Source organism: Rhincodon typus, chromosome 17 (genome assembly GCF_021869965.1).
Source record: "Rhincodon typus isolate 14 chromosome 17, sRhiTyp1.1, whole genome shotgun sequence".
In the NCBI taxonomy this organism is placed as follows: domain Eukaryota; kingdom Metazoa; phylum Chordata; class Chondrichthyes; order Orectolobiformes; family Rhincodontidae; genus Rhincodon; species Rhincodon typus.
This window is the reverse complement of record NC_063348.1, coordinates 25,403,021-25,415,889: the sequence shown is the minus strand read 5'-3', so window position 1 is coordinate 25,415,889 and position 12,869 is coordinate 25,403,021. Positions and strand designations below refer to the sequence as shown.

At 39.8% G+C, this 12,869-nt stretch overlaps 1 protein-coding gene across 2 annotated transcripts in view; it reads right to left on the bottom strand.

The window, feature by feature from the left end:
* The window catches only part of lrp5 (low density lipoprotein receptor-related protein 5), a 181,108-nt gene that overhangs the window by 144,970 nt on the left and 23,269 nt on the right, over nucleotides 1-12,869 (bottom strand). For both annotated transcript variants that reach the window (XM_048606985.1, XM_048606986.1), the window contains exon 2: nucleotides 7,642-8,035. In XM_048606985.1, the coding sequence (XP_048462942.1) occupies nucleotides 7,642-8,035 (394 nt within the window). The remainder of the gene's footprint in view (nucleotides 1-7,641; nucleotides 8,036-12,869) is intronic.

Sequence of the window (12,869 nt, the reverse complement as noted above, 5' to 3'; positions counted from 1 at the left end):
TGGCAAAGGTCAGAAGTCACACGACAGCGGGTTGTAGTCCAACAGGTTTATTTGAAATCACAAGCTTTCGGAACATTGTTCCTTTGTCAGGTGAAGTGATGAAGGAGCAGCACTCCAAAAGCTTGTGATTTCAAACAAACCTGTTGGGATATTACCTGGTGTTGTGTGACTTCTGACCTTAAATCTAGAATGCAGTGTAGTCAGTTTTTAAGGTAGCAGTTGCCCCAAATCCAGACTCACAACTTCAAACAACAGTCACTCTTACTTGGACACACAGATAGTCTGGGCAAGACCATCAACCATTTTGATCCATGAACTTCTACTGTTTCAGAGCTGGATCATGGAGAACCAATTTAACTTGGTGCTCACACAACCAGATTTATACTGCATCCATCTCGTATAGGTTTGAACACTGGTCTGCACATAAAAGGATTTGATTAAAATATTGACATTTCAAAATTTTTCAAATATATTACTTTTACAGATGATGTACCCTGTGCCTTCATTATCTTCAACAGCAATCAGAAAAATTAACTTAAATAATTGTTGTCTGAACAGTCCAATTTCACTAGCATTACGAAGCAGATGTTAAATCTGTATGTTTTCTCCAGTTTGTTGGAAGAACTGTTGTGTATATATGGGTTCAGAGGAATAGATCATGAAACAATATTATATGAAAGGAGTACCTATCTTAAAAGAGGATTTTTAAAAAAAGAATCACTCGATGCACACTTGTGATTTATAAACAGTTCTGGTTAAATATAACCTGTAACTGTTATTTCTATTACTTATTTGAATTATCCAAATTTTGGAACATTAACAATTTAACAAACTGGTTTGAATCTCAAGCAAATGACCAAACATTCACTGTTTTACAAATGCTGATAATACTGCGCTTGGCCAAGAGAAATTGGAAATGGTACAGAAGAGATTTACAAGTATTATAAGGGACTGGAAAGCTTGAGTTATGAGAAGCTGGTTAGGCTGGGACGTTTTTGCCTGGAGCATTGGAAGTTGACGGGTGACCTCATAGAGGTTTATAAAATCATGAGAGACATAGATAAGATGAATAGCAAAGGTCTTTTCCCCAAGGTAGGGGAGTTCAAAACTAGGCGGCATAATTTTAAGGTAAGAGGGAAAAGATTTAAAAGGGATCTGAAGGGAAACTTCTTCATACAGAGGGTGGTGCGTATGTGGAACGAGCTGCCATAGGAAGCGGTTGAGGCCAGTACAGTTATGACATTTAAAAGACATTTGGACAAGTACATGGATAGGAAAGATTTAGAGTGATATAGGCCAAACACAGGCAAATGGGACTAGTTTAGTTTGTGAAACCTGGTTGGCATGGACGAATTGGACCGAAGGGTCTGTTTCTGCACTGTATAACTCTATGATTCTAAGTACTTCCATGCTGCCGAACAGACATTGAAACAAACTCTTCACCATGAAGCAGACTGTTAGAAGGAAAAACATAATTGAAAGCTGCCAAGCAAATCATTAACATGAAATGAAACAGAAATGTAGTAAATTTAATGGTAAAGACCAGTGCAAATCCAGGAAGCTGCCCTAAGTTATGTTGCCAGGAGAGCGTGAGGAAGATAAAGTGGAACTCTGAAAGAAGATTGATTAGTTGGTGGTGTGGGCTAATAGGCGGCAACTGAGGTTCAATGCCATATTTTTGTGCCATCTACGAGTATGCAACAAACAGCAAGGGACCCGGCATTGAACCCTCTGCTATTCCATTTACAAAAACACCTTTCCAACATCACACTCTGGATTGGCAGTAACCTCACAGCTGAGCCTGATATCCACTAAGTGTGAGAGGATGTGCCAGACCTTCCAGTTTGAATTTGAACGCTCCAAACTGTCCCTGTTGGCATCTGTAACAGAACTCCAAGAACCTTCATTGCAGTAAACATGTATTAAGAAATCTAATTCTGCCACTTTATGCCAAGTACTCCAGCAATTTCTGCAATTTGTGCTTTGGGTTGTATTTGGATGTATTAAACGACTTAAGGACAAAAGTAGCAAATGCACGGAAACATTACTATCTGCAAGTGAACCTCTAAGCAACACGCCATCGTGACTTGGAACTATATCAGCTTTTCATTCTCACTTGGTCAAATTCCTGAAACTCTCTCCCTAAAAGCACTAATGGTATCACCGCACCAAAAAAACTGTAGAGATCATGGCTTCCTCCTCGAGGCCAATTATGAAATCTGGCCTAGCCAACAATGCCCACATCCCATAAATGCCAGGAACTGGCCCTACACTGAAACCCCCTTTCCAGGTTATATCCTCCAACCATTTGTATAATCCCACATGGCTGCTATGGCATTACCACAAGACCATAAGACATTGGAGCAGAAATTAGGCCATTTGGCCCATTGAGTCTGCTCTGCCATTCAATCCTGGCTGATAAGTTCCTCAACCCCATTCTCCTGCTTTCTCCCCGTAACCCTTGATCATCAAGAACCCATCTACCTCCGTCTTAAATATATTCAATAGCCTGGCCTCCACAGCCTTCTGTGGCAGTAAATTCCATAGATTCACCACTCTCTGGCTAAGAAGTTTCTCCTTATCTTCGTTCTGAAAGGCCTTCCCTTTACTCTAAGGCTGTGCCCTTGGGTCCTAGACTCTCTTAACAATGGAAGCATCTTCCCAACATCCATTTTGTCCAGGCCATTCCGTATTCTGTAAGTTTCAATTAGATCCCCCATCATCTTTCTAAACTCCAATGAGTATAGTTCCAGAGTCCTCAAACGTTCCTCATATGTTAAGCTTTTCATTCCTGGGACCATTCTCGTGAACCTCCTCTGAACCCGCTCCAGGGCCAGTACATCCTTCCTGAGATATGGGGCCCAAAACTGCACACAGTACTCCAAATGTGGCCTGATCAGAGCCTTATAAAGCCTCAGTATCCCTGCTTTTATATTCAAGTCCTCTCAAAATAAATGCCAACATTGCATTTGCCTTCCTGACTACTGACTCAACCTGCAAGTTTACCTTGAGAGAATTCTGGACTAGAACTCCCAAGTCTCTTTGCACTTCAGACTTCTGAATTTTCTCCCCATTTAGAAAATGGTCCATGCTTTTATTCTTCTTACCAAAGTGCATGACCTCACACTTTCCCACGTTGTACTCCATCTGCCAATTCTTTGCCCACTCTCCTAACCTGTCCAAATCCTTCTGAAGTCTCCCTACCTCCTCAATACTAACCTATCTTTGTATCATCTGCAAACTTAGCCAGAATGCCCACAGTTCCTTCATCAAGATCATTAATGTACAAAGGGAAAAGTTGTGGTCCCAACACTGACCGTTGTGGAAGACCACTTGTCACCAGCTGCCATCCTGAGAAAGACCCTTTTATCCCCACTCTCTGCTTTCTGCCAGGCAGCTAATCTTCTATCCATGCTAGCACCTTGCCTCTAACACCATGGGCCCTTATCTTACTCAGTAGCCTCCTGTGTGGCACCTTGCCAAAGGCCTTATTGAAGTCCAGGTAGATAACATCCATTGGCTCTCCTTGGTCTACCCTGTTCATTACTTCCTCAAAGAATTCTAGCAGATTTGTCAGGCATGACCTCCCCTTGATGAAACCATGCTGACTTTGCCCTATTTTACTATACATTTCCAAATATTCAGAAATCTCATCCTTTACAATGGACCCACAACTGGGGTTAGGCTAATCGGCCTGTCATTTTCCATCTTTAGCCTTACTCCCTTTTTAAACAGGGGTGTCACGTTAGCGATTTTCCAGTCCTCTGGGACCCTCCCTGACTCTAGCCATTCCTGAAAGATCACCACTAACTCTTCCACTATCTCTTCAGCTATCTCCTTTAGAACTCTGGGATGTAGTCCATCCAGTCCAGGTAATTTATCCACCTTCCAGCCAATCAGTTTTACCAGCACTTTTTCCTTGGTGATGGCACCATACTCAGCTCTGTCCCCTGATGCTCTTGAATCTTTGGCATTTTACTCATGTCTTCCACCATAAAGACTAACGCGAAGTAATTATTCAGTTCCTCAGGCATTTCTATGTTCCCCACTACAATCTCTCCACTCTCATTTTGCAGTGGTCCAATGTCCACTTTTGCTTCTCTGTTTCCCTTTATATACCTAAAGAAACTCTTACAGTCTTCATTTATATTACTGGCTAGCTTACCCTCATATTTAATTTTTTCCCTCCTTCTTTCTTTTTTTGTTGCTCTCTGTTGGTCTTTGTAAGCTTCCCAGTCCTCTGGTTTCCCACTGCCTTTCGCCACATTATATGCTTTCTCTTTTGCTTTTATGCTATCGTTAGTCAGCCATGGTTACCTCATCCTCCTTGTACCATGCTTCTTTTTCCAAGAGATGAATTTTTGCTGCGTCTCCTGAATTACTCCCAGAAATTCCTGCCATTGCTGTTCCACTGTCTTTCCTGCTAGGCTCCTCTTCCAGTCAATTCTGCCCATTTCCTCCCTGATACTTCTGTAGTCATCTTTATTCAGCTGTAATACCATTACCTCTGATTCTATCTTCTCCCTCTCAAATTGCAGAATAAATTCTACCATATTATGATCACTGCCTCCTAAGGGTTCCTTTACCTTAAGCTCCCTTATCAAGTCTGCCTCATTGCACAACACTTAATCCAATATTGCCTGTTCTCTTGTGGGCTCCACCACAAACTGCTCCAAAAAGCCATCTCGTAGACAAACTCCTTTCCTTGCAATCCACTACCAACATGATTTTCCCAGTCCACCTGCATATTGAAATCTCCCATGATTACTGTGACTTTGCTATTCTTACACACCTTTTCTATCTCCTGGTATATCTTGCACCCCAGCTCCTGACTACTGTTTGGAGGCCTATACACAACCCCAACTATTTTTTTTTTAACCTTTGTGTTTCCTCAATTCTGCCCACACAGATTCTACACCATCTGACCTTACTTCATTTATTCCTATGGATTTAATTTCATTTCTCACTAATAAGGCAACCCCACTCCCCCGGCCCACCTGCCTATCTTTTCGATAGGATGTATATCCTTGGATATTCAATTCCCAATCCTGATCCCCTTACAGCCCGTCTCCGTAATGCCTACCACGTCATACCTGCTAGTTTCGATTTGCATCACAAGCTCATTTACCTTATTCCTTATCCTGCATGCACTTAGATATAACACCTTCAGTCCTGTATTAACCCTCCCTCTTCTCATTTTCATTCGTTTTTCCAGTGTTTGATTGCTAGCCTTTTCCAAACACTCTGTCCTATTTGTGTCTGTGCTGGAGACGTTAATAACCTCTCCCGAATTCTCCTTCACTTTCATTTCTTTCATATTGTTCCACTTAGTTGAATCCACCACTACAGATGTAAACCTGCTGCTTTGTTTCCCACTGGGGCAAGTTTCACCATTCCCTTCCCTCCTACTTTCTAGTTAAAGTCCTGTTGACCAGCCTATTACTTTGGCCATTCACTCACTATACACTGTAATAGATACTATACTGCTAATAGCACACATTAAAAAAAAACTTTTTAAAATGTTTTAAGACTTACTATTTTCTTAAACAGAATCTCCTTTTACTACAAGCATGGCTGAAAGCCTAGACATTCTAAGGCCCTAAGTTATTGACTGTGCTGAATCTCTAATAATTGTTATCAATTTGACGATGCTTATTTACATAAAGATAAGAAAGTTCAGGTTTTCGCAATGTCTGCTATCGATACTTTAAAAGGTCTGAGTGATTTACATTTTTATTTCCTTGAAGTATAAATTTTTTTTTTTTTTACAGGAAATATTTTATGAAAGACTTCTTCAAAAAGTTTTTAAAATCACACATCATCCTGTTGTGAAACTATAATGCCACTTCTTTACTGTCACTGGGTCAAAACCTGTTGACTGGCACATTTCTGTTCCCACTGTTGTAAACATTCGTGGCACTCTCTCCACTGCTTCAACATTCTTTTTATTAATATGATTATCAGAACTGCGTAAAGAGTGATCCGATCAAGGTTCAATACAGTTTGAGTGTAATTTCCTAGTTTTTTTAATTCTAACTCTCTCCAGACAAACTTCCGTGCTGGGTTATGGCCTTGCAAACTTGTGGAATAACTTTATTGGTGTACTTGCAATCCAAGTTTCCTTTGTTCCTGTATCCTACTCAGGCTTGCACCTTCTAAGTAATAACTGACCTCCCTCCTCATCCAACCAAGCCGGGATTTGTCTGTGCTGAAAATTAGTTGTCAGTTGTTTGTGCATTCGGCAAGTGTATTAATATCTTTCTGTGTTTTTGTTGCAATCTTTCTCAGTACTGACTGTCATGCATACCACCCACCCACCCAAACAACTTTTGGTGCCATCTAAAAATGTGGAAATAGTGTTTTTGACATTGTTCACAACTGTGAACAATGTCAACCTTTACTATCACTCTTTCTTTTCTGTTTTGAAGTTTGATTGCAATGCATTCTGCCATATGGCCTCCAAATTCTCTGTCCTTATTAGTCTATAATGCGGTAACTTACTGACCGCTTTTTTTTTGAGAATTCAGGTAAATTACAACTACTACATTACCATAGTCTACTCGCTGTTAATTCCTTAAATAAAATGAAACAAAGATTGATCAAACAAATATTTTCCTTTTGAAATCTATGCTGACTAATCCATGTTTCTTCATTTCTAGATGTTCTTCTACTCCCTCCTTTAGTAAGGCTTTCATCATTATTCATTACTTAATTCACTGGCACTTTACACCTTAAGGCAAAGTCTGTTTACTATAAAAAAAATTTTGCTCATATTTCCACTTTACATCTTTAAAGTATTTCTGTAGTGATTGGAATGAGGTCAGCCAGGTGGACTTCATAGTGGGATTGTTAATCTGGTCCAATCAAGCAGCCCTGGCTGACCAATAAAAACAGGAGTGTCAGATATCCTGACACGCTGAGAGAGCTGGATCAGTGCCTAGGTCTTTCCATGCATAAATAAAGGGTGACTTGGTGATGGGATACCGGCCTCTGTGGAGTTATTTCAATTTCCTAATAATAAGGGAGTTTTCTGGGTGCCAACTGCCTTCCAAAACTCTACCATATTTACAGGCTGACTGCTAAATGCATGTTACGTCTTCTATTTACAACAGAGACCAACAAGTCAGATTATAGTAATGCCAGAACATACCTCATTTCTTTGCATCAGGAAATACATACTTGATTATGAGAGACCATCAAATCTCCAAAAGGATGTCGTCAAACTTGTGACATTCTACACAAATTAATAATTGACTTGTAACATCAAATGTCCCCTTACAAAATGCATCTTGTCAATGAAATAAATTGAATCTAAATGTCAGATGGCTGCAGTAAATCAGAGTTCAGTGACAGGAAAACAGACTTCCATAAGGGAGGGGGAATTAACAATGTTGTCCTTTCCTTCCACATTAATGTCAACTTAGCTTTTATTAAATGTTAGTATTCTCCATAGAGTACATGACAAAGTATTTCTGGTTAAGTCTGAACATCTGTTCAGTTGCGGGAAGTTAAATAATACCTTTGAAAAGTTGAGGGGGGAAACAGGGAATAGGTATCAAATTTCCCTTGTATGCCAAAATTCAGAAATCATGAACCCTTCGCCATCAAAATTAAAAAGCAACATAAAAACGAAACACTTACCCATGCTGCGGATCAAGCGCAATAGCTCTCGGTTGATCAAGATCCTCCCAGAAAAGAACCTTACGAGACATGCCATTGAGATTGGCAACCTCTATTCGATTAGTTTCTGAATCCGCCCAATAAAGCTTCTTGCCTAACCAGTCACAAGCTAATCCATCAGGCGAAACAAGTCCAGAGATGATCACTTTCTGCACATTCCCAGTTTGATTCACATGTGTTTGTTTAATGGCTTCTTCACTTACGTCAGTCCAATAAATCGTGCCTTCCGAGTACAAAAAGTCAACTGCAGCTGCATCCTCCAGGCCACTGACTACCACAGTAGATTCAGGTCGCACAGTTTCTGCATCTACTAATCTGACGTCTCGTCTATTAGCAAAAAGCAGCAGAGGTGATGCTATGGAGAGAAAAAAAAATTACAGGTCGGTCAGCAGCTCTTCTTAAAACAAATTTTATCATTGTGTCTTAATAGTCTTCTCCCCGCGCATATCTTTCTAACACCAAAACTAAAATCACAATCATTTTCTGTCCAGGAGCAAAGAAAAACAATGTACAACTACACAGCCTCTGACTTTCTTTCCAAGCTGCTGTTGTAATTTGCTCAGGTTCAGTATTTTAACATAATTTTAAAGCAATATCAAAACATGATCACATCCTAAAGCATAAGAATTTACCTTTACACATCACGAACTGATCTTTAATGCATTAAACTATAGATACTAGTCAAAAAGTTTAAACACTATGATCAAGAAATAAAATAATTCCTCATAAAAGAAATACATAAAATTGACTACACAAGAATTGGATGCAGAAGCAGAGCATAAGGCCCCCTTGATCCTCCTTGGTCATTCAATAGGATCATGGCTGATCTTTTGCCTCAACTTCACTCACCTGTATTCTCCCGGTCTCCCTCAGACAGACATCCAACATCTGTCAATTTCAGCCTTAAATATATTCCAAAATGGACCATCCACAAACCTCAAGGGTTGTGGATTCCAAATGTTCACAACCCTTTGAGTAAATAAATTTTTGTTGGTTTCAGTCCTAAAGGATATGGATTGATAATGAGACCATACCTTCCGTTCTACACTACCCAGTCATAGGAAACAAGCTCCCAGTGACCAATCTGTCAAATTCCTTCTGAATCTTATATGTTTCAATAAGATCACCTCTCATTATTCTAAATGCCAGAGTTTAGATCCAACTTACTCAACCTCTCATTCCTAAAATCAATCTAGTGAAGAAGGCTACATACAATGCACCTTCATGTTTTTAATTTCTTCCCATATTTATTACTAAATGTGAGTAAAACTGGGACAATACTTCGGACAGACATAAGAATTTGGCAATGGAACAAACACCAATATTTCTAAAACCCCAGCAACTAATGTACTAGCATATTACTCATCATTAGTCTCCACATATCAGCCCAAATCAGCAAACGTCAATTTCCTAATTCATAAAATTAGTTATATTTTTTCACAACTAAAGTGATTTTAATTTACTCTATTATTTCCTGGCATGTGGGTGTCGCTAATACGATTGCATTTTTTGCATATTCCTAACTACCCTTAAAGTGATGGTGAAACCAGGTAAGGACAGCAGGTTTCCATCCCTAAAGGGCATTCGCGAACCAGATGGGTTTTTATAAACAATTGACAATTGTTTCATGGTCACCAAGAGTGATGACTACTTTTTAATTCCAGCTTTATTAATTGAATTCAAATTCTATCAAGATCTGCCATGGTGGGATTTGAACCTGGGCCTCTTGGCTCAGAGATAGGGACACTGCTACTGATTTGAACTTGTATCCCCAGATCATTTGTTTGGTGCTCTGGTGACTAGCCCAGTGACATGACTGTTATATCACCACCTCCCCTGAAGGGTTTCTTGGATTATTGCAGAAGGTGGTGGGTGGACATATTGTGGTATAATATAGGTTAAGGTGTCTATGCCGACTTCTCCAAAACTGTAACCAATCAGTCCTCAGCTTACCACAAGCATTTGCTATAATCTACAATTTAGCATACAGCAGTCCATATAGAAAGAAAAGTAAACAGAAATTGCCTTTCAGTAACCTTCTTCGAGTGCCAATGTCTTTTCCAAGATTTCCAAGTATTGGGGAGGGAAGAGAAAGTGGGGGAGAAAAGTATTTGATTAGTATACTGGTGCACCAAGTCTTCTCAAACTTGGTATTTGGCAAGGGAATTCCCACTCACCTTGTGCAATAATAAAAATGATGCTCACAAGTAGGAAATAAATTGAGCACTGAAAAAAGGAAAAATTTGTTGAAGGAAATTATTCAAAGTAAGATGAGCAGAAAAGTAACAAAGAAATTTAAATAGACCCTTTCACATTTTCAGGATATTCTGAAGTGCTTAATAGACAAAGTACAGATATATGAACTGTAAGAAAATTCGGCACTCAACATACATACATCAAGATCTCACATTCAGCAGGCACTACATAAAAAGCAGCATAGATAAGAGTCCGTTTTTCATCACAGTCACAATCAGATCAGCCATGATCTCACTGAATGGCACAGCAGTCTTGGTGGCCTGTTATTTCTTATGTTCTCATGTAAAGCTACAAAACGGAAGAAAGTATGTACAGCCCAATCAATTTAATTTTATTGACAGACACATTTCTAACCTAGTTTTTTAACTGTTTTACCAAGGCTCTTATGGGAAATGCATTTCCAACTCTCCATTACAGCAGAAATGGGAACAGAACTGCATTTCTGATCAAGGGATTACTTTGACAGAGGGGCATGTGATTTCAATCTTGGCTTTCTTTGAATTGAGCAGCATAGTTTCTTACTTATAAACTGTTGAGAATGGTGTCAGATTTGGAAAAGTTGTTGGGGCCTGAGGATGCAAGGGACCCAAGAGAAGGAATAATCCCTGAAACAAAGCAAGAGAAGGAGAAGAGGACTGGTAGTTGATACAGGAGACAGAAGCAAGGTCAGTGCCCAGGGATCCCAAAGACTCTCTATGGGGTCATTAAGAGTATTTGCATGTCCTCACACTCCAAGGATTTCACAGAAAATGCATTTACAATCCAATCTTGACTCTTCTGGCTACTTCTTGCTTGCTGGTATTTTTCAACTTGGGGTTGTCCCACACAGATTGCTCAAATCTGGAGGCTAAAATGCTATCATGGTATTGATAAGGTAAAATGGCAGCTGCAGGAATAAAAATGCATACTTTTTTCTCCTGAGGAGTCCTCTTGAGGTTTTCTAAAAGGCTACTTCTTGATTTTTGGAGGCTACTTTTTCTACTCTTGCCAACTCTTTGACTTATGTTGTGATACAGGGTATTTGTACTCACACAGAAACAGAATTAGAGGATTTAATCAATATCCTCAATAATAGCCAACTTGCCATTAAACTGACAGCCACATCACACAAGGAAAGCGTTAACTGATACTGCAGTATTTAAATTGATAGAAGACAACAGGCATTAGTTAGCAAAGTATGTTTTTCAAAATAACTGACACATACTTCAACACACAAAAAGCTTTCTCCTGAACACCTTCCACAGACTGATAAGGTCACAGCTAATGCATTTTCATTACGTAAGCACAAAGTATTTTTAGCAGGTAGTTATTACTCCTTCTACTGCATCTCAGAATGAAATTAACAATTATCACAGCATTCATTCCAGTAGGATCCAGCACTTCTTCCCAAGTATAGAAGCTCCTGAACTTATGCTGCCTTAAATTAGAGATTCCACATTCATTTGCAAGGAATATATTACATCAGTGATATAAAGTTTTCTTGGACACCAGTTAGCTGAGCATTCCTTTGTTGACAGGCTTAAAACTGCTATCTCTCTATTGCAGCTTCCTTTCCATCCACCCGTGCAATCTTGCTTCTCTTCCACCCCATATACCACTTTCACAGCTGCCACTTTCTCCGTTTACACCTCTTCTGCAGCCTTCCTCTCCCTCCATACCTTTCTTGCAGCATCTTTCCTGCCCCCTCACTCCTACTGCAGCCTCTTCTCTCCCACACCTATCTTGCAGCCTCCTTCTTCCCCTTTACCCATTTTTTAGCCTCTTCCTTGATGTACCTCCCATACACGGCCAACCATGCTGGACATCCTAAGTTGCAGATTTCTCCAAAGATGCAGTCGATAGAACTCCCAGATCTGCTAAAAATTCTGAACTCCACTTTGGCTATAAGCAGCCCCCGATCCTGGCCTTGGCTGTTTACTTTTCATTGCTCCTCCCCTTACAGGTTGCTTCCCTCCCATATTTGTTGCCGATAGATTGACTAGTGGGGTATATGGAGGGGTGTAAGCCCCATTCATATTTCTCATGTTCTCATGAATAATAAACAGCAGGAGAGGTCATTGTTTGATCTCTAAACTGAAACAGAATATTGTCACTATAACTAGATATGCCCCTATGCTAAGTAAGGGCAAAACTGTCCCCAATCTCAACCCTGCATTATATAGCAGGTCCTGCTGTTATGAATACGTGTTAATCAGGTCAGCAACAGGATTGGGCATCAAATAACCAACATTTGCAATCAAAACCATATGAATAATGGGTCAATTGCATGAAGCACCAGAACATAATTATTACTACTAGAAATTATACCTCTGAATGCAATCAGAAATTTCAGGAAATGAGGGGGGAACAAAACAAATTGTAGCATCCTTTCTATATAAAAAAAAATCAGTGGGAAGGCAAAGTAAAGAGAACAGTGTGTGAATTGTAAAATAGACCTCTTATTCTACATGGATGGGCTTATGCTTCAGCTTCAGTAATACTGGACCTCTGCACTCCACTGTAATCTACACTATAAGCTACAAGATATTAGACACTTTTCATAGTTTTCCAGACAACCTGCAGTAACCACTGTCCAGAAAATCCTGATACGAGTGCCTGGATAATTTAAGATTTGCCCACAAGCCATGAACGTCATTGGCTGGATCAATATTTATCACCCATCCCTAATTGTCTTTGATAAGGTGGTGATGAGCTGCCTTCCTGAACTGCTGCAGTCTGAGGTGGTGTATGTACGTCCCCAGTGCAGTTTGGTACAGAGCTCCGGGAGTTTGACTCAGCAACTGTGAGGGAGCGACAAAAATGCTTTAAGTCAAGATGCTGTCGAGCTTGGAAGGGAACTTATAGGTCATAATGGATAATTATTCTTGTAAAGTTCTAACAGTAGCTTTAAAGAGATCTTGGATTGTACTGTCTCCAGAATTCTTATTTCACAC